The sequence below is a fragment of the Hemibagrus wyckioides genome, linkage group LG22, assembly GCF_019097595.1.
Source record: "Hemibagrus wyckioides isolate EC202008001 linkage group LG22, SWU_Hwy_1.0, whole genome shotgun sequence".
In the NCBI taxonomy this organism is placed as follows: Eukaryota; Metazoa; Chordata; class Actinopteri; order Siluriformes; family Bagridae; genus Hemibagrus; species Hemibagrus wyckioides.
In genome coordinates this window covers 7,054,352-7,077,040 of record NC_080731.1, presented here as the reverse complement: position 1 = coordinate 7,077,040, position 22,689 = coordinate 7,054,352, and the positions used below count along the sequence as shown (strand labels likewise).

Genomic DNA, 22,689 nt, shown 5'->3' with positions numbered 1-22,689 from the left:
GTGTTACAGTAGAGACGTATCCGGATAGAGGCGCGCGCTAACGCTGCCCACGCCTGCAGTTCCACATGTTGCCCTTTGGGTGGCGACGGAGAGCCAAACGTCAGCTGTGTTTCGCAGTGTTATTTGGAAGCGACATTTTTTTACCCTACCCGCTTTCCGTCAAGCCCCGCCTCCTGCTCTAGGATTGGCTAGTAAAACTTATCGAACCTCTTCATGTCAATAATGGCGCACGGAACAAAATTTTGTACGAGCACTGCGCGCAAAGTGCACGGTTTCTACGTTTCACCAATAACGCACTTTGGCGTGCAAAAATGAAAAATCTGCTCGCACGCCCGCGTTCCGCCGTTGCTAAGGTGACGTCAACGACGTCTCGAGCGCCCAATCAGAGAGGGTCCTCAAGCGCGAGCCAATCTGGCGAAGAGGCGGAGCCTTGAGAATACGGGTAGACAAAATAACGCTTTTCGGAGAAGAGAACGCGCGAGCGGGGGCAGAGGACGTCCGTTATCAGAAAGACCCGCAGCTCTTGTCTTACTGTTTTTATCGTTTGACGGCACGAACATAGGGGAAAAGTAAACAAACAAACAAAAATAGAGAGTCGAGTGTCTGACACCTGACCTAACCGTTAGCTGTAGTTCTGTAGCTAGCTAAGGTATCCTAAAGTTGTCAGAAATCTGACTGAAGAGAGAGAGAGAGAGTGAGAGACAGAGAGACATGGCTACGACGACCTGCACTCGATTTACGGACGAATATCAGCTATATGAAGAGCTCGGAAAGTAAGTAACAATCTGCTGTAGTTTGTGCAGCAATCCGCCGTTTTTTGCATGCGGAACATAGTCGGTGTGAGCGCCGAGCTGGAGCTGTCACAAGCGGACAAGCGTAGTAGTTTTGGATAGAGCGATAGAGATAAGGTGTGGTGTTGCACTGAGACACTGGCTGAATCCCAAATACCTCCTCACTCCCTATATGTGTGCACTACGTTGGCTCTAAACACAACGGCTTTTGGCGCCCTACGTAGTGACGTGTTATAGGGGATTTTGGGATTTGGGACACTTCTATTTATCGTCAACGTAGCCGCTACATAAACAACTTTTTTCCCGCTACGTTTTCACTTAATAAAAATGTGTAACTGTGGAAATTAGCATGTTTATTAAACGTAATCCTAATCCTAGGTGTTGTCAGCGAGTTGTAAATGTATGACTGCAGGAAAAAAATAGTGTGAAACGCTGCCATACTTTGGTTGGTGCTACGCCCCCCTTTCGGGATAAATGTCTTCCTTAAATCATAGCTTTTTGCTTTTTGTGCAGATGTGCATGCGATCTAGTCATAAACAGCGCAATATATTTGATTCTGCATGTCAGTCTGTGTGTGTGTGTTTGTGTGTGTGTATGTGTAGGTGTGTGTGATACTGAAATAGGAAAAAGTACAGTGATCTTGCTAAGGTTTTCTGCGCATGCGCACTTCACATAAATTCATGTGCCTTCATATATATATATATATATATATATATATATATATATATATATATATATAAATGCAAGAGTCATTTTTTGATCATTAGACAGTCTGAAAAATATGCCTCCTAGTTCACTTTAGTTTCATGCTGGAAGCATTTTTTATTATTTTCTTTTTAAGAAAAATAATAAGACTATAAAACTCTGATCAAAATCTGATATTTTTCCAAGACTTGACCCATTTTCTGATAACGCAGTAAAGGAGACAAAATTGCACTGCAATGCTTTATTATTTGTTCATTGTTTTCACAAAGACCCGTGTTACGGTAGGATATATCTTTAAAATGTGGGATCAGAGTTTCTCTAGAGTAGTGTCCGCTGCTGAGGTCAAGGTTACAGGGTGAGACGGGACACGAGTGAGCGTGTCTGTCTGCATATTTCTATTTTTATGGACACGTCTGTGTAAAGCATGTAGGTCTTTCTCGTCACTTCACCGTGATGGAAATGATTAAATAGAGAAATATTTTCGGGGATTTTATGATTCAATCTCAATTCGGTGTGCCACATAGCGGTTATAAATCCATTCTCCGCATATCGTTTTTGAAATTCTGTAGATTTTCTAGATTAGGGACAAAATCTTACCATAATCTTGACTAAAATTGATGCTTCAATAATTCTAACACCAGTGAAAGGCACCTCTTATTTTATTTGGACATGCCATTGATGATAAAGTTTTGGGACACCCCTCCAAATCATTGAGGTGTAGTTTTACAGGGGTTGAGTGAAAGGAACTCTTAATGCTTCAGCATACCAAGACATTTTGGACAATTTCATGCTCCCATCTTTGTGGGAACAGTTTAGGGATGACCCCTTCCTATTCCAACATGATTGTACACCAGTGCACAAAGCAATGAGTGAATTTGGTGTGGAGGAACTTGACCTTCACAGAGTCCTGACCTCAACCCGATAGAACATCTTTGGGATGAATTAGAGCACCGTCTGCAAGCCAGGTTAAAAACTGGGACGTCTGCCTTTACATGCACATGAATGTAATATGGAGTTGTCCCGCCCTTTGCAGCTATAACAGCTTCAACTCTTCTGGGAAGGCTTTCCACGAGGTTTAGGAGTGTGTTTATGGGAATTTTTGACCATTCCTCTAGAAGGGCATTTGTGAGGTCAGGCACTGATGTTGGATGAGAAGACCTGGCTCTCAGTCTCCGCTCTAATTCATCCCAAAGGTGTTCTATCAGGTTGAGGTCAGGACTCTGTGCAGTTCCTCCACACCAGACTCGCTCATCCATGTCTTTATGGTCCTTGCTTTGTGCACTGGTGTACAGTCATGTCGGAACAGGCAGGGGTCATCCCCAAACTGTTCCCACAAAGTTGGGAGCATGAAATTGTCCAAAATGTCTTGGTATGCTGAAGCATTAAGAGTTCCTTTCACTTGAACTAAGGGGCCAAACCCAACCCCTGAAAATCAACACCTGAATTCAATGATTTGGAGGGGTGTCCCAAAACTTTTGGCAATATAGTGTATAACACTGTCAGAATGAGAGATAAAAAGTTTTTGGAAATATTAAAACACTTTATTTACCTACAGGTACAGGTTCCTCGTCTTTAAGTTTAGCTGATTCTTGTTCTGTGCCAGAGTGTTGCTGGGAGTTTTACTCTGTGTCACGCTCCTCCAGGCTTGTTTGTGTTTTTGTTTTTGTTTATTTCTAGTAGCACCAACTCTGACCTTAATGATATATATCTGCTGAGGAAAAGTGGCTTTTGTGACATTAATGTTATTTACAATATCTATGTAGGGAAATATCTGTCAGTAAACACTTTTCAACCCTTTTATATATTATTATTCATGTTGATTAACAGCAGCTCTGACAGTAGTCATAGGTTTGTTATATTAATGCACTTTTATTAATCATATATACACCGATCAGGCATAACATCATGAGCAGTGAGAGGTGAAGTGAATAACACTGATTATCTCCTCATCATGGCACCTGTTAGTGGGTGGGATATATTAGGCAGCAAGTGACCATTTTGTCCTCAAAGTTGATGTGTTAGAAGCAGGAAAAATGGACAAGCGTAAGGATTTGAGCGAGTTTGACAAGGGACAAATTGTGATGGCTAGACCACTGGATCAGAGCATCTCCAAAACTGCAGCTCTTGTGGGGTGTTCCCGGTCTGCAGTGGTCAGTGGTGAATCAGTGACAGGGTCATGGGCAGCCAAGGCTCATTGATGCAAAGGCTGGCCCGTGTGATCCGATCCAACAGACGAGCTACTGTTGCTCAGTTAATGCTGGTTCTGATAGAAAGGTGTCAGAATACACAGTGCATGACTGGTCAGGGCTGTTTTGGCAGCAACACAATATTCTGTGTAAAATATTCTGGCGGTCATAATGTTATGCCTGATCGGTGTATATTTGCACTTAGACTTGATCACAAACAGATTAGAAAAGTGTGTAACCTGTTATTAAGGCTTTCTGTGAGGAGACCTTTAACATTTCTGAAAGGAGTCTCCGGTTTCAGGAGCTGTATAACTTTGCAGTGTTATAAAGCTCTTATATAAACAAGTACATTTTCTGGAAAAAAATGATGTTCTGTGCTAATAAGATTTTGTTTTACTGTCAGTGCTGGTATACAGTAATCTTCAGCGTCATTAAATATTGACACAGATACTGTGTACTTTTAAACACCGGTTATGCCGAACCTTGTGTAAACGCCTGATGTGGGTGATTTGTGCAACAATACAGGATTGTTTCAGAAAGAATTGTCGTGTGTTTAAAAAGAGATGATTTTATTCCCCAATTCCTACAAATGACACCATTTCACTAGTAAGTGTTTTCCTGATAAGTCGTGAATTTTGAATCTAAGTGAAGTAAGAGTTTTGAGAGTCGTGTGTTTCCTGTGTGAGGTTTTTCTCTCTATTCTATTAATTATATTATGGTTAATATGTCTAAAAACACAAAATTATTAAACATTACAAGCTATAAAAGGGCATGTTATTTTCAGTAGAATATTAATACCGCGATTATATAGACTGCAGGCTTTATTTGTTTGCATGTGAAAGCAGTAAATCTGGAGGAAACGGCACGGTGAGTAAATGGATGACGCATCGAGGCGGGAGTGTGAGAGGGATTCGGGCCGGCATGCGTGTTTGTATATTAGAAGACCAGGTGAATTACGGATACACATCGGCCACGGTGCAAGCGCACGCCTTTGAATCAGCTTGTGTGAGTGTGTGTGTGTGTTCACACAGAAAAGCTGTTCTGATAAACTCCCAGTTGTGACGCAAGTAGGAGCAGGTCACTAAATGCCGATGTACGACTCGAGATGCCGTGAGATGCTGTGAGGGAGTGTGAACACACTTCCAAGTCCATGGTGTGTTTGTGAAGGTTGCACGAATAAAAAAGAAGTGCGATAAATACCTCAGTAGTGTTTAGACCCGTCGTCTTTGTTGCGTAAGACAGATTCGTCCTGTTGACTGCTTCGCTTATACCAAAAACCAATGCTAATCGTTTAAATTTCCCACCTTCCCACACGTCCCACACCACATGCCTGTTTACACCATGGTTGTCATGGTAACCCGTTTCATATCCATCACACAGGGTTTTTTCACTCATGTTTTCACCCCCCTCCATGTACCAAAAGCCCGAATTTATAAATCTCTGGACATCTCGTCTTGCTGTTCTGACTGTACGTGATGACTTGCTGAAGATTTTATGTTAAGCTAAAATTGCCTGACATCAGTCACTAGATTTTGTGTATGTTTATCGTGATCAGTGGTCCCACTCATCCATCATCCTGATTACTGGTAGTTTACTGGTTAGTTTGGGATGACCAGAGAGCATTAATAGATAATAGAGGTTGCACGATGCCACTTTTTCGACGCTTCCTAAAGTTCCTAAACTGTTATTGATGTCCATCTGATATTTTGTGCTTTGAAAACTACTAAGCTTCTTTTTTTCTCCAGGAAAAATATGTAGTTAAAAACTTAAAGCCTCAACCTTTTTTATTGAGCTAAATTCTTTCATTGTCAATTACGAAATATAAATATAATTCAAAATAATATATTTATATAAAATGTAGAATATGTTTTTATACAATAAAATCACAGCTTACTCAAATCTGCAAATTTCTATTTATTTATTTATTTATTTATTTATTTATTTATTTATTTATTTAGCTAGCTAAACACCTACATAGAAAAAGCACTTACATTGCACATATAGTTAAGTATTAATGTAATATAATACACAAATAAAACAGATATACAGTTAGATATCTTTATACGTAAATATTTCCAGATCTATAAAAAATTTCCCTTTACAATCTTGGCTTGTTGTTACAGGATGAGATCGAATGAATTCGTTTTTCTCAGAAATCCGAGCCACCATATATATTTTTTTTGCCGCTATCGGGCCGATATCGATCCTGCGTATCAGCCTGGTGCTGTTTCTAATAAATATTCCAGACAATATAAATGTTTAATGAGAGTGTTTAGGGTGTATGGCTGTTCTTAAGCTCAGTACATTTAATAAAGAGCTATTAAATAGGTTTTTATTCTGTATTGATTTATTTTCAATGATTCATGAGCTTGAATGTTCAGGGAAATTTACGTGGTGGATTGTGCGACCCAGATCACGCCAGAGCCTGCACGTTCGCCTCCACCTCTGGGGTTGGAGGTCAGATTCCTGTGTCCGCCCCGAGTGTGTGGAGTTTGCATGCTGTTCCTTTGTTATGGGGGTTTAGTCCCAAGTACAGAGACATGTTCTGTAGGGTGATTGGCATGTCTAAATTGTCTCTAGTGTGTGTGAGTGTGTCCTGCGATGGGCTGCTACCCCGTCCAGGGTTTCGTCCGTTTTGTGGCCTTCGTCCCCTGAGATAGGTTCCTTACAACCCTGTGTAGGATAAGAGGTGCAAAAAATTGATAGATCAAATATGATATATTTATTTTGTAATATTTATTCTGTTCTCAGATCAGTTTCTCTAGTATTTCTCTATAACAGGACTGCATGTGAATTTGCTTAATAGTGAAATCACAATTATTTAGCCTGTTTAAGAATGGATAATTTTAATTATTTATGTATTTATTTATTTTATTTTATTTATTTATTTATTTATTTATTTATTTACAGCATGGTGAAGCAAATTATAGTTTTATTCTATTTAAAATTAATATCTACTTGCTTTTCTTTGGGTAATAACCGACTTCGGTTTCATGCTGGCTTTGCATTTGTGAACGTGTGTGTGTGTGTTTAAAAATGGTATCTAAATTTGTTCTAAATGTAGAATATGCTGCCTCTGCTCATGTCATCGCTTGGGATTTTATTAAGCACAAAACTCAGTGTATTTCTCCTAATATATTCCATGTCCAGACATTTATATTTTATTAATGCCACATTCACTCACTCACTCTCACACACTCACACACACACACACACACACCAGAACAATGCTAGTTCATTGTACGTAGATGGCTGAGTGTGCAGAAAGAGCAGTGCCTCGGAGAAATGAGAGAAGATGAATAAAACTGCCTCATGCTAAACTACTCACATAATTATTTTCCACAGTAAGAAATGCCTCATTAAACTAATAAGACAAAATCAAATCACGGCACCTATAGGGTTTATGGTAAAGAAGTTGTAGTATGAATTACATTTGTGTTTTTATTGTGAAACAAAAATATATATATATATATATATATATGATCCACTTTCTCTGGAACAAGAGTTAAGTGTGTCAAGGGATCCCAAAAAAAAGTGGTGATGAGCCACGCCTGCACTTCATCACTCCTGCACTTGAAGTTGTCACTCCTGCACTTGAAGTTGAGGAACTTGGCATGCTACTTGAATTTGTTCTCAAGTCTGCTTTCTGTTTTTCTCCTCAGGGGAGCGTTTTCAGTGGTGAGGCGATGTGTGAAGCTCTGCACAGGCCAAGAGTATGCTGCCAAAATCATCAACACCAAAAAACTATCGGCCAGAGGTGAGGACATGCCTTTTACCGTACTCCCTTCCTGTATAAAACATTGTCGATGATTACTCCCCAAATTAAAACGAATGTTTCTTTTCTGCACAATCAGTGTAACGTGAAATGCTGTGCCATAAACCAATTTGGCAGATCACAACACACACACACACACACTACTTAGGCAGCATGAACATGCATATTGAAATGCTCTCCACCCAAAATAGGTCCTTTTTTCCTGTTAAACTGGCGAAATAACCGCAGACATTTGGATACTGAAACAAGACAGGCTTTTTTTTTATGACTCAACAATATTGGCTTGTCGTGTGTTCAGCTGCTCTGCGTCTTAAAAGCATACACTCTCCAGATTATATTGCCTATATTCCAGTAAACATATCTTCATCCTAGGCAAATGTAAACTAGTTTATTGGATTTTTTATTTGTCTTTTTTAAACACTTCCAAGGCATAATAAACCTATTGCTAGATATTTTATTGATTTCATGCTTGGAATTATCTTATACCAATGACAATTTGCTCATTCCAAGCATTTGTTTTTTTTTTTTTAGAAATAAAAGTAAAATGATCCACTAACAGTAGAAGACACTTCAGATAGGTCTAGAAATATGTCATTTTGAAATATAATTTTGACCCAGTCTGCTCCCATTGGCGTTTAACCATTAGAAAAACATATGTATAAAATTTTACAGATGGTTTAAATGTGCATGTGAACTAGTTGAAGTTTTTCCTCTGTGGCGTCAGTCTGAACTTTCTGAAACTTCCTGTAAGCGAGACCCCAGAACATCTAAGGCTTCCTGTAACAGACTCACTCTGTTGGATTTTGGATTTGGGAACAGCATGTGCGATTGAGAAACACTTGCCTGTTTTATTTTGCAGATAAACCTTCATTTCGTTTGCAAGCACGACTTCTCTTTGTAGCTCTGCTCGACTGAGGTAAACCTCTACCAGTTGACAGATTTCTTTCAGTGTCCTGTGTCTACCGGCATGCTGTCCGCTGCTGGCCGCCAGTCGCACGTGTTTCCACAGTAGGATCTATTGCCAAGGCCGAGGCCGAATTCCATGGCAGTGAGACAGACTCCAGCCTGCACCTGCTCCACGGCGAGCAGTTTTCTGATGGCATCCTGCACGAGAGAAGTGCAGCTATGTCACCCTGCCTGTAAACTGAATCGGGCAGCTGCTTGGCCAGGTGTTGCTGAGCATTTGACAGCCTACGTCGGTCATTGTGGCAAACAAGTATTTCACTCCCAAGGCATTGCTATGCTGCAAGTAGCTGATTTGGAAAACTTGTAGAGAATATGATCGTGGGCCGGTGTCATATAGTGAGGGTGGGGTGGATAGTATGCACTAGATAATTTTACAGTTGTTATGCCAATTCCAGGATTGTCCAGAGCCACTGAGGTGACACAAGGGTTGGTTTTTTAATAACACATAGCCATGAATTAATATTTCCAGGCCATGAGTTAATATCTAGAGACCAGAAAGTATATTTACCTCGAGGCCTCAAGATATTATCGCGTGGCCATGAATTGTGTAACCTAAGCCAATGACTTAATATATTGTCGGAACATCATTTAAAACTTGGCCTGTAGTTAATTATTAGGTGGGAACGTGTGAAAATTGCGAATTCTCAACGCCAGTGACTCCGGCATGTCTTTATGCAACATTCCAGGGTTGAAGTATAATATTACTCATCATCAGTGGTCTAATTGTGTTGATTTCTCTCTCACTCGTTTGTTTTTAACTTTATTTTGAACATCGCAGTCAGTACATTCAGTTTCATATTCTAGCCGACGATAACTTTTTAGGAATGTTATATAGTATAGTATATCCAAGAAAAGACATTAAAAAAGGGAAAGCAAAAATAAAACGAAATGAATAATAATAGAAGGTGAATTAATAAGTGAAATAAAGAGAAAGAAAAGGCCGGGCGACTTTGAGGCAGTTTGAACACGGAATGAATGCATCAATCAAGGCATTATAGACATCCATCTCTTTCATAATTTCGGCATCTGAAGCCGTAGTGAATAGGATCTGCCATACTTTTCGTACGCAGACTCTGTATGATGGAGGTTTTAACCATCTGGATGTGATACACTGAATTGTGGCTGCTCAAAACCTTCTGGATGCACACCAAGAATGCCTACTTTAGGAATATTTTTTTTCCGGAAAGAAATCTTGAGAAATATAATATATCGTTCAAGGCCGTAAGAAGCATCGCACATGGCTTCAATATGTATGGTACATTTGTGGCCACACTGTGGGTAAGGAATAAAACACATGTTATAGGAAGATGGTCCATTATGAGATGATCTGATGCAGTTCAACATGAAGCATAGATACTGTGACTGCCTTAAATTGCCAGCATTTTTGGTGTATTAAAGAACAACACATCCCTCTATTTAATCAATTTTAGTTCATTAATGATATGGAAAATCTCTGAGAAGATTAGATCATGCAATCATTTTATAGCAGCTATAAATAATAGTTCCCTACGCAACCTTATGTTTTCCTCCCTCTTGAGAATTATTCTCACTTCTAAAGATTTCAGTGTGGCGTAAAACAGAAAGTTTCATGGTATCAACACTTTTCTTCACACATTTTTCTTTCTCAATTATCAACATGTATTAAGCCATTTAATATTAGCCGCAGATCATCTGCCCTTTAAGTCCCTGTGAATGAGATGTTACTATAGAAAGAATAACATTTAATATAAACCTGCCATTTAAATGACAGGTATAACTACCACACTGCTCTGGAAAATAAAAATGACACCTTTAGACTGGTGAATGCTGTGGTATAACCAAAAAAAAACCCCCCACCATGTCTCTTCAGAGGATTTGTATGATTTCAGAGTACAGAGTAAAGGATGGTGGCTACCACAGTGGATCAACCACCACCATTTTTGGTCATCTGTTCTGTTAATGACGGTGAGAACTGGGTCAGTTTGACGGCGTCACACTTCTTGATCATCGGACCGACACATATCATCACTCTCAGTGCTATACCGATGTATTACAGAGAACCTTACATAATGTGGTATGCAATATGAAAAAAGGGGGCATATGTGGTGAGTTTAAGGAGAAATAAACTACGATGGTTCATTAGAAAATGAAGGCGGAAGAACAGAATTCCAGCGAGATAAAAACAAACGCATGCATACATTCGAAGCAGCCAGAAGTGTAAAACTCAAGGAATGAAGTTCACGTTAAAAGCGGCACTGCGACGCCAGGAAAGGGTTTAAAACCGAACAACAAGAGATGAGTGATTGCGAGTGATTGTGCGAGTGAGAGATTGAAGCAGTGTAGGAGAGCTGTGACTGTGAAAGCAGCCATGGCACTTGGCAGCTGTGTGTGTGTGTGTGTGTGTGTGTGTAAGTAAACGAGCATGTGAAAGCATAGCTACATGCCTGGAGCACGGGACACTCATCTGACCCAGGCAGCCATAGAGAGACGGTCATGGCCTGGGCAACACGCATATATACTTACTTACAACGTGTGTCATGAATCTAAAGAGGAATCCAGTAGTAACCACAAACCAGCCGGATTACATTCCAGTTGTTTTCCTCACTGGAAATCAACCATTTTTATTCAGATCTCTTTCTTGGTGTTGAATTACTTCCTCACCATGGTCTGGGTTATACACCTGAACCTTTTCAAATCTATACAGCTGTTCATATTCACAGAGCCTGTGCCTGCTATAGCCTCAGATTCCTCTTCTTGGCTGCCAGGAGTGGAACCCGATATGGTTTTTGCACCAAAGTTGGACATTGTGAAATGCTTTTCTGTGCACCATGGCTGTATTTATTTGTTACTAAAGACTTCCTGTCAGCCCGAACCAGTCCGGCCACTCTCATCTGATCTCCCTCATCAGCAAGGTGTTTCAGATTGCAGGATACTTTTTGTTTTTCACACCATTCTTTGTAAAATTTAGAGACTGTTGTGTGTGAAAATCTCAGGAGGTTAGCGAAACATTAAAGCACCATGCCTTGATTCGTGCCATGCCATGATGTTGTGAAGCTCTCGTCCTGTATTTGCATGGTTCTGTGTATCGAGCTGCTGTCACACGATTGGCTGATCGCATGAACGCAAAGGGGTACACATGTTCCTAATAAAGTGGATGGTGAGTATATATAGTGAAAATGTCATGATGTAATATTTTTGTGATTTTGCCCACACCGTCAGTATGTTTGCAGTGTGTTGAATTCCCTGCAGCCTGACAGTTAAGGTCAGCACAAACCAACAAAGCCAGCCAGTGTTTAGGGATATGTCTGTGTATGTTTGTTTGTTGAGCGGAGCTTAAACCGGGATATGAGCGTTGAATAAAATGACTGTGATATTGCTAGAGGTCTATGAGGGATCTGGAAGCTGCGTTTTCCCAAACATGGAGAGTGAGGTTGGAAAGAGATAAATGTCAGTGCAGTAAATGTCAGTGTAAATACGCTGTCGTCGTCAGCGACCGTAATGATCACAAGTCATGTTTTAATTCTCTCCGACAATGCCAGAACGCATAAGAACAATAGTTGAATGTCACGATGTGTCCTCGTCCTGTTGACTGAGACCAGAAATTATTTATTTTTGCTGCTGCCACAGTGTGCAGCGAACTTTTGCAAATATCACAAAAAGTCTTTTTGACTAACCCAGCACTTCTTTTGCGCTTATTGTCTTACAGTTTCAAACTGCGAATAATGCTGAGCTTTCCATTACATTTTTCGTTATAATGTTCCCATTACCCACCACTGAGCAGTGTGCTTATTAAATGAGAGAGAAAACTGTACTGCACATAACCTGCGTTGTCCAAGGGTAAACAAAACAGGGCATTAGTGCTCTCACTAGGTAAAAATCATGTTCGAAAACAAAAAGAGTTCGTCTTCTGTTGTCACGTCACGTAGCAGCGTAAATCCGTAAACTCAAGCAAGCACGCAGCTCGTGTATAACGCAACCCTTCAGTGTATAAAGACACTGTGTGCTGGTGTGTATGTGCTGAAGTGCAGTGGAGGGTGACCTGGATTTCCCAGCAACTCACACGATGCATCAGTTCTGCACTGGTGTCCCATTTAGGATCCTGTATGTGCTAGTTGTTCTCAGAGAAATAAGAGACGCACACAGATTTATTCCACGATATCCTACCAAACTGGGATAGATTGAGTGTGTGATCTTTTAAAAATGTTAGCTGTCTCGTACCGTAGAACGTTTCAATGCAGATCCTGTTGTCTTTTTCTCTATTTTTACGACTAAAGTAGAAGTCCTCGACTGACTATAAACGCAGTTTATAGTATAAACCGCCCCCCCCCAAGGCTTGTTTGTGTCTTGTTTCAGATGTTTTTTGGTGTCAGGATATTAAGCAAGCTTTAGTGAGATAGCACATCTGCACATCTAATGAGGTATTTTTTTTCCCCTCGCATCAGATGGATGACCTTCAGCAAAGTCAGATTTGTTAACGATGTAGTTTCCTAAGCTTTACTTTGTCTGAAGGACTTCTGTATATATATCTGGTGACAAATTAAAGGAAAAATACATGATGCTGCTAAAGTACATAACATTTCTGACTTCTGACAAGGTGGTTTCTTGTCACCCACATCTACAGGCAACAAGGTCTCACTGAATGGTTTAATAAGTGTGAAAAAAAAGTACATTATTAATCAGTCACCTGATCTGATCCCAGCTGATCACCATGTGGGAGATTTTGGGCTGATGTGATGGACAACTCCATCATCACCTAACCACCAGCTAAGGGAATATCTTTTAGAAGAGATATATAATACTGTGGTGCATTGAAACAGTTCAGACAGCTGCTGGTGGCCTGACACCTTCTTATGGTCGGTTTTTCCTTTAATTTGCCCCATCTGTGTGCAAGCCTAGTCCACAAAGATGGTTTAGTGCTGATTTTCATGCAGCAGCCATGGCATTTCTTTGTATCTTTACCCAGTGATTACATTACTTATGCTCTTTATTCTCTCCCTTCATCCGCCCTGGGATTTATCTCTTTCTTTTCCCTGTCCTTCTGTTTCATTTTTGTTCTTTCTTCCCTGCCCTTTCATTCTACCTTTCATCCCTCCTTTCTCCTCCTCCCTTCTCTCTCTCTCTCTCTCTCTCTCTCTCTCTCTCTCTCTCTCTCTCTCTCTCTCTCGCCCTTTCTCATGTCTTATTTACCTTGCTGCTTTAATACCGGAGCTTCTCTGAGGAACTTTAACCCTCACCCTGCCTTCCTGCCTCCACTGTGTCTCAGTCCAGGTTGAGAGATACTGCCCTAGATTTTCATTATGATTCCAGATGCAGATGCGCTCCTTCATATTTGTCCTAAATAAGGACACATAAACGACAGCTGTGCTTTTGAATTGAGGTGCAAATGTGGTCTCCTTCTAGAGCACTATTTATACACCACTGTTTTAACACATTACTATTTTCAGGAGATGTAACAGTTTGGCTTACGTAAGCCACGTATATAAATACAGAGCATATTGAACGGTCTCAGCTCTCTGTTATGGTGCACAACCTAAACACAGGCTGATTATTCCGACTATAGGAAGCATGGCAGATCTGGGCATTAAAGCACCAGCCACATGCCACACTGCTGCGTTCAGCTGGACCTCTGACACCCGTGATCAGCTCGAACGTCATCCGGTGATGTCACCCAGTGTCGTCACTCTGCAGGGAGGGAGCTGAAGTGTCTGTGGTCAGTTCCAAAGCAGAGCCGGCTGGCTCTGGGGGAAAAAAAATGAGGATTAGTTAGGATGTAGGCTTCTTAAACACACACACTGCTCACACACGTCATGAGCACTAGGTAGAGGTCGTCTGGACCTCTGTAACACAATACATACTAATGGCTTAGTGTTTCTCTAAATCATCTACATCCTCTCTGTCTGTGTGGCGATAACGAGACTAAAGCGTTAATCACCTCGGCTCTCAGATCAGTATTTACTGGCTGCAAACAAATCAACCAGCAGAGAAATCATGGGCGTGACGTCACGTAGCCTTAAACGAGAGGAGTAAAGACAGCTGGGTGGTGTCTTGTGACCTTTTCCTTCCTGCAGTGTTAATACATTCATTCTCCTCCAGACACACAAAGCCCTGTCAGTGCGCTGTCTTTCCTCAGTCATCCTCTCGCACCGCTCTCGGGCTATGAATATTATTATCACTGTGATTACTGTGGCTGTCTTGTACGCCCTATAAAACAGCAACAGAATATGCACACAATATGCAGTACCTCAAATTTATTGTATTAGTAACCATGTTTTGGCAGCGTTGCTACAGGGTTTTATGACTTAATCTCAGTTTTATATCGCCGTGTCTGTCTTGCTGATGTTTTCACACATTCATCTTCTCCGCAGATCATCAGAAGCTTGAACGAGAGGCTCGAATCTGTCGACTGCTCAAGCATCCAAATATCGGTGAGGGAAAGAAATAAAGCACTCGCTCTTTTTTTTTTTTATCATCTCCCTCTGAAACCTAGTATTAGCCAGGTTTCTAATGCTGAATAAAATGTAGACAACTTTTGGAACAGCATGACGGAGAAGGGAACACAGGTTCCTAGCAGAGGTACAGCCTACATTCTTTCTGTGATCAAGAGACCTATTAATGCTCTACAAACCTTTCCGCTTATAATAGACATCAGATATTGTATTATAATGGTGGTATATGTACTACACACGGAATTTTTAGTGTGTGTATAGACACTTTCATATACAGAGATAGCCTATCTGGATATATGAGGATTTTAAAATAATCATTATAGATGTCCATTGGTAACAGGACAATAACAGGAAATCATACTCCATCCAAGGAACACTTCAGGAAGAAGCCATTTATTGACAAGGTTAACCAAGGTGCACTTGAATGCTCATATACTTAATAGTGAAGACTTGATGAAAAACTTTAATAAGCACAAGCTAATCATGGGCGGCTTTGTAATAATATAACCACCTCAAGTCCTATTCCGTGGACGTTTTACATTTTATTGTACCATAACATTTTTTTTAGCAGTTCAATAGATGATGAATCTAATAATATGGCTGAATGTGCTTAGCTATTAATAACCACCACAGTCATCATCCAAAAGCTTAGTTAATGCAATTAAATGGCATTCTCAGTTTAGAGTTGCGTGAAATGTGCCATGACTCTGCATTTTGTGATGAAAACCTGTCTCCTGTTGCAGTTCGACTTCATGACAGCATATCAGAGGAAGGCTTCCACTACTTGCTGTTTGACCTGTAAGTATGTTTGTATGTATTTCCTGTTAGTATGACTCTTGAACCCCTGATAGTTCACCAGCTGATACAAGTCCATGTTTGGCTAGGAGGGCTGAACATTGTTCACACACTGTCCTCTTCTCATGCAGAGATGTCTGATGCTAGTTACACACTTTTTGGACAAGACGGGTTTGTTGAGCTTTTATAACTGCAAGTGGAACATGAGGTAGTGTACTAGAAGTTATATCTCTCTCTAGGTAGCGTCTCCCTACCTAGTGTGCATCAGCCTAGCCTATAAGAATCATATAATTTCAGTGCCATCATAGAGACCTGTGATTCACAATATTTCCATGCAGTAGAGCTTGCTAGTTTCTTTGTTACCGGCCTTTGTTCACTTTTTCCCACCCCGGAAAATTCTTGATCTTTTTTTCCCCCTAAAGGGCAGCTCATAAGGAGGTATATTGTAGCAAAGTGGGCGGGGTCAGTTGTCACTTTGCCTGGCGGGGAAACTAAAGTTCTTTACAAATCAACATCACTTTATAAAATCCACAGCACCATAATATTACTGATACTGTACTGCTGAATTATCAAATCTAATTGGTGAGAATATGTTGATTAATTTTCTGTAACTCTATAAGAGCTCTGATTGTAATTCAGATCACAGGATCACATTACTGTGCTCCAATACATTATTGTTTCTATAATAACAACTTACACAGACCTGTATGGCGGGTTATATTGTGTTGTTGAGACAGTGAAGTTTTCTGTGAGGACCTTGGAATTTTTGGAAGGAGTCTCCAGTGTCAGCACTTTGTCAGAGCTAACAATCAGAGGTAACTGGAAGTCTTTGCAATTATTTAGATGTTTTATATTACATCTACTATACACCAATCAGGCATAACATTATGAGCACTGAGAGGTGACGTGAATTACACTGATTATCATCATGGCACCTGTTAGTGGGTGGGATATATTAGGCAGCAAGTGAACATTTTCTCCTCAAAGTTGAAAAGTTGATGTGTTAGAAGCAGGAAAAATGGGCAAGAGTAAGGATTTGAGCGAGTTTGACAAGGGCTGAATTGTGATGGCTAGATGACTGGATCAGAGCATCTCCAAAACCGCAGCTCTTGTGGGGTGTTCCCGGTCTGCAGTGGTCAGTATCTATGAAAAGTGGTCCAAGGATGGAAGAGTGGTGAACCGACGAGAGGGTCATGGGCGGCCAAGGCTCACTGATGCATGTGGGGAGCGAAGGCTGGCCCGTGTGGTCCGATCCAACAGACGGACTACTACTGTTGCTCAAACTGCTGAAGAAGTTAATGCTGGTTCTGATAGAAAGGTGTCAGAATACAGTTACTCTAATATGAAATTGTTGTGGTATAAGCAACGATAAGCCCCATGTACCACCGCTTTGTCACCGACTGTTATTTGTACAGCACACGTCTATGTTTTTAAATTGATTGCTTGACTGATTTATATCTCTGTACTGTCATTAAAAAAGCTTATGGAACATTTCATTCCTCGTGTTTACTTCTATTGTACCAGTTTGGCCCATTTTCCGTATTGATCCCTGAAGCATGATTTCACCATTTCGTAACATCTTACATGATGTGGAAGATGCAGAGTGCGCTAGAACGCGTTGATAAAGATGATGAGACTCCCTTAGAATTGTCATAGCGGGTTCTGTTTCCATGGAAATGATGCTGAGCTGTTGCGTGGGTGCGTGGTGTGTGTGTGTGTGTGTGTGTGTGGATGCAGGAAGCATGTGTGAGTGAGCGTGGTGCTAACCAACACTCTTTTTGCTCTGCAGGGTGACAGGGGGAGAGCTGTTTGAAGACATTGTTGCCAGAGAGTACTATAGCGAGGCTGATGCCAGGTACGCAAAGCTGTCCTGCGCCTCTCTCACTCTTTCTGTCTCTCTGTCTTTCCTCAGCTCCTGCTGTTGTGATGCCTCTCTTCTTCTGTCTCTCTCTGTCCTATTGTTTTCCCCCTTGTGTTCTCTCCTTCATTGTTCACCATGTTGGTCTCCACCCCGGTTGCACACATTCTACTACTTTACACACATTTAGGCATGTGCCTACACAATCTTCCTACATGATCTAAAACACAATCACACGCACAAGTAAACACTACAAGGATATGTACTGAATAAATGCTTAGTATGACTCGGCCCCAATCTAGCTCAGGATACTCTTTATCGTGTAGATGCTCCTGCACGCTTTACATGTAGAGACAGTATCATGGCCCGAACCTCATATTGTCGGTTTCTGTAGTGCTTTTCATTTCTCACTCTCTACCTTTCTTACTCTCTACCATCTCTTCGAAGCTTTCTCTTTTTTTTCTTCACTCGCCACATTTCCACCAACACTGTGTCAGCGCTTGCTCAGGAACCAGAGAAGCTGTTTTTAGAACCATGTTTCCACCAGTTTAACAGCTGAACCAGTGTGTGATCAGATGTAGGATGATGAAACTTTTTAAGATTTACCCATTGCATGGACAGATTAATAGGCCATACTTCCTACGTAGTGCATACTACTTTTTCTGAATCGCAGCACTGCACACAGGTCATAAACTGCCTGCAGTTTTACTAGTCGGATTAATTTGCATGCACAGTTTTGCCTTAGAGGTTTGTCGCTTACTACATTCAGTCACCTAACAGCTAAACATATTAAGAGACAAATAAAGATACTAACTGGACGTAGCCTCAATGTTGGCTAACAACTTACAGACTTTATAAGTTGACGATAAGAACTATGGCTCCACTTTCTGGGTATGCATACTTGTTTGTTTTCTGTAGTAGATTTCGGATGCTTTGCGCAGCGCAATATAAAAGCCTTTAAAAGATTGTGAGTTTAAATCTCGCAAATCTCAGACCAGGAGCCGAGTTTCCTTCCCTTCCTGTCAATCACAGTGACACCAGCCAGTCTTGGGGCTTTGGTGAGATTATGTATGTGGTAGAGGGTGAATAGCGCTTTCCTTCAAGTGTGATGTACAGTAGAGGTTGGCTGGCTTTATGTGTCTTGGAGTTAGATTTCACCCTCCCAGTCTGGTTGCTGTAATGTGGTAGAGGAGAATTGGCTAGTAGATGGGAATTAGCAAAACTACATCGTGCAGGAAATTTGGCTTTTTTCTGGTTAAAAACTGATCAAGATTAGGCACTGGATCTGAAACCAGCATTGGCACTGTGTCAGTGGAAAAGGGCTCACTTTCATTCTTTCACTCATTTCATTTACTGTGTATAAACACACACACACTAGATAACAGCCCTTTCCACTACATGAATAAGAGAGTCGTTTGATAACCTTCATATTAGTGTGTGTGTGGGTGTGTGGGTGTGTGTGTGTATAGCTGGTTCATTAAGGAATAACCGCTGCAGGTTGCACATACAGGTGGTTGGAACGTCTGGAATAACATAATCACAGAGCGTTCCCCGCGCCTTATGATAATGCGTGTCACGCAGCAGTGTTCCGCCGATCACGTAACCCGAGCCTTTACTGTCTTTAGGCAACGTGCACACACGCAGTAATGTCTGAATCAAACCCTTTCTGCACGGCAGGTGGAAACAACGATTACACTTAGATTCAATTTGAATGCAGCGAGAAAATGAGTCAGTGCTGATTTCCTATGCATGCTGTGTGTTATGGGGTGAAAGCAGCATATTTTGGCATGCGAGGCACAAGAGCCGAGCCAGGGAACAGAGCCGAGGTGTAGCAGGAGCACAGCGTATTCTAGCTATACAAAAGGGTTGCTTTGTACATTTCCCATTGCTGTATCTCAGTTTCCATCTCTTACGGGCGTCTTTGAATAGGGAAAATTCTGAACTAAAAGAATCAAATGACCATAGAGTCTGAAAGCACTCCTAATAATAGGGCGTCTGTATATTTAAATAGCAGATATTCGAGATGCTTAAACACTCGAGTGCGTTTATTTTCTAGTAATCACAAGATTGCTGTTGCATTATGAATCAGGTTACAGCGCACTGAATCAGACAACACACTCTGGAGTGTGCTCACACCTTTGAGACCTGTCATTACAATTTATTCTGCAATTCAGATTCAAAACAGATTTTTCTCAACGCCTGAACAAACCGACATGCTTCTTGTCACAGGTCTTGCAGTGGTCGGTCTCAGCGGTTGAGCTTGGAAAGGGATGAAACGGGTGGAACTTGAGACTGAATAAACTTTACAGCTGCAGGGTCAATACTTTGCTGTCTGTCTGTCTGTCTCTCTCTCTCTCTCTCTCTCACACTCTCTCTCTAGGAGGATAGTACTTAATCCGACGAAAGTGTCATTTTCTGTATGCAGTGTGGTCATACTGTAGTTGAAGTATGTTCACTCACCGCCTCCTGAGGATGTTGTGAAATTCATTCCAGTTTCAATGTGGAATGTGATGCCGCATGCCAGCTGTGGCACGTTTATTGTGCCACTCTGTGTCCTTTATACTACTGAGCACATGGCACAATCGCACAAACTGCAGCTGACAGAAAGAGTCCATCTGTCTTTCTGTCCTTTCTGCAGATTAACAAAAACAACCCACTTACAGTTCACAGGTTTCAAGCTTGTGTTCAGGAAATAGAGGCAGAAACTAGACAGATATGTTTTGTTATAGTAATCTTGAGTGAGTAATTCTCCCTGTAAGTCAGTCATATGAAGACAATATGTGACCCCGGGGAAAGTCAAGCATGCATCTACTAGTAAATATACCGATCAGGCATAACATTATAAGCAGTGAGAGGTGAAGTGAATAACACTGATGATCTCCTCATCATGGCACCTGTTAGTGGGTGGGATATATTAGGCAGTAAGTGAACGTTTTGTCCTCAAAGTTGATGTGTTAGAAGCAGGAAAGATGGGTAAGCGTAAGGATTTGAGCGAGTTTGACAAGGGCCGAATTGTGATGGCTAGACCACTGGATCAGAGCATCTCCAAAACCGCAGCTCTTGTGGGGTGTTCCCGGTCTGCAGTGGTCAGTATGTATCAAAAGTATGTAGTCTGCTGCTAACATCTTGGTGCAAGATTCCATAGAACAAGTGGAGTCCATGCCTCAACGAGTCTGTTTTGGCAGCAAAACGGGAGCAGACACAATATTAGGCAGGTGGTCATAATGTTATGCCTGTTCGGTGTTGTCAAAATTTGACAGCTAGGCAACCTAAATGCCTAAAAGTGGAAGCCAGTGAACATACTAAATGCCGTGCACTTGACGAGGAGCCTTTCGGAATCCGGTTTTTGGTTTGCTTAAATCTAGCTGCTGTAATGTTATTCGTGCGCATGGCAAAAATAACATTGCACCCTGCAATCTATTTAGAGAAACAGCTCGCTCATGAAATTGAGAAATGTTTGACGCAACGTCTTCTCTGACAGGATGAATAAGGTATATTCACTCAGCGAAGCACTTGGCTCAAGCGTTCAGCCTGAGAGTGTCTGTGTGTCCTCTCGCTTTCCCTCGAGCCCGTGTCAGATCAGCGAGGAGAGACGACAGGGTCATGGAGCAGTCACATCCCAGACCAGCACGGTGCTGTAGTTCTGGAAAAAACCAGAGAAGTCACAAATACTTGCAGTTTGAATAGAGAAAAATATTACGCAAGACGGCTAACATTATCTAACACTAATATAACATTAACACACAGTCAAGCTAACAAAATGGGAAGCCTAATATTAACTACTGCTTTATAAACCAGGTGATAAGAAAAGCGAAAGAGTAGCAAACAGACCTCACGTTTGGGGGCGTCAACAATCGAACCATTGCACATTAATACACAGTAAGCATGAATTGGGGCGGAGCTACAGGTTAAGCCGAATTGAATTTTCTTGTAGAACTTGTAGAAGAAGCGTCATGATATAATTATACTAACAAGTTTGTTCTCTCTCTCTCTCTTTCTCTCTCTCTCTCTTTTCTTTTTTGTGTCTCTTCTCTCCCCTCTTTCACATTAACTCTCTCATCCTCTTCTCCTCAGAGAGAGAGACAGACAGAAACTAGGTCTCCAATTAACTATCGTAATTAGGGCTTCATCTGTCCGTTTCTGTTGGTCTTGTCCTGTCTTTATCTGTACCACCTCTCTCTCTCTCTCTCTCTCTCTCTCTCTCTCTGTCTCTCTCTGTCTTTCTTTCACTCGCTCCGTCTTCTAACTGTGTCACTCATGCCTGTTTCTCCCATATGTAGCTCCTCTTGTCAGGTGTGTGGTGAACATGTACTCTTTTCACTCCGTGTGATAGATATATAAGTCTGAGTGCTCAATACGTGTGTCTCTAAGGTATAGAATTAAAGTCGATTCATTTCCTGTCTGTTTTTAACATGACCTCAGAAGTGTGGATGAAAATAGCTTATTGCTGTTATACCATTACACATTGCAGGACGCTAGTCGCAATAGAGCGAATCAAACTGAATGATGTGTGACAGTCAACTGTCTGCAACTTTAAAATGAATAAATTGACCAAATAAGTTTATTTATTTCAAATTGACCCAAAACTAAGGCTGTTTATAGAAACCAGAATGCTCAGAGAGAGTAGATAACGTTGTATTGTATAATAAATGCTTAAGGACACTATTTTAATAACAATAGACAATATATTAGGATTAGGGTGTGTGTGTGTGTGTGTGTGTGTGTGAATGCTGTAGTCTCACTGCTCCAGAAATTTGTCACACATAAATCTCATTCCCACACACACACACACACTATTTAAAATCAACTCATGTCTCTCTTACTCCTTCATTTTTTCCTCATCACCTTCTACTGTTTCACCTTCCTCTCTCTCTTTTTATTCATCTCTCTCTCTCTCTCTCTCTCTCTCTCTCTCTCTCTGTTGTAAGCATGTCAGGCTGGGTGCTGTTGCCAGTATGTCTCATCATGTTAAAAAATGTTTTGTCTCTTCACCTCCACTTTCACTCGCTCTTTTTTTTTCCCTTCTCCCTTCCACTCTTTCACTTCATCACTCCTTCTCATCCTCTTCCGATCCCTGTCCTCTCCTCCATCCCTACCCTTTTCGTTCCATTCCTTTCCACTGCTTATTTATTGCATCATGGTTCACTGTCTTATATCCTCTCACCCTCCCTTCATCTCTTCTCGTCTT

General features: G+C 41.1%; 1 protein-coding gene across 24 annotated transcripts in view; it reads left to right on the top strand.

Annotated features, from left to right (window-relative positions):
* Positions 1-457: 457 nt before the first annotated feature.
* camk2b1 (calcium/calmodulin-dependent protein kinase (CaM kinase) II beta 1) overlaps positions 458-22,689 on the top strand; it is a 58,969-nt gene continuing 36,737 nt past the window's right edge. For 18 of the 24 annotated variants that reach the window (XM_058374452.1, XM_058374454.1, XM_058374451.1 and 15 more), the window contains exons 1-5: positions 459-773; positions 7,345-7,439; positions 14,768-14,827; positions 15,592-15,646; positions 17,433-17,498. In XM_058374452.1, the coding sequence (XP_058230435.1) occupies positions 712-773; positions 7,345-7,439; positions 14,768-14,827; positions 15,592-15,646; positions 17,433-17,498 (338 nt within the window). In that variant the 5' untranslated portion in view covers positions 459-711. Of the gene's footprint in view, positions 774-7,344; positions 7,440-14,767; positions 14,828-15,591; positions 15,647-17,432; positions 17,499-22,689 lie in introns of those variants that run through there. The other 6 variants (XM_058374462.1, XM_058374463.1, XM_058374468.1 and 3 more) reach the window with 3 other exon arrangements.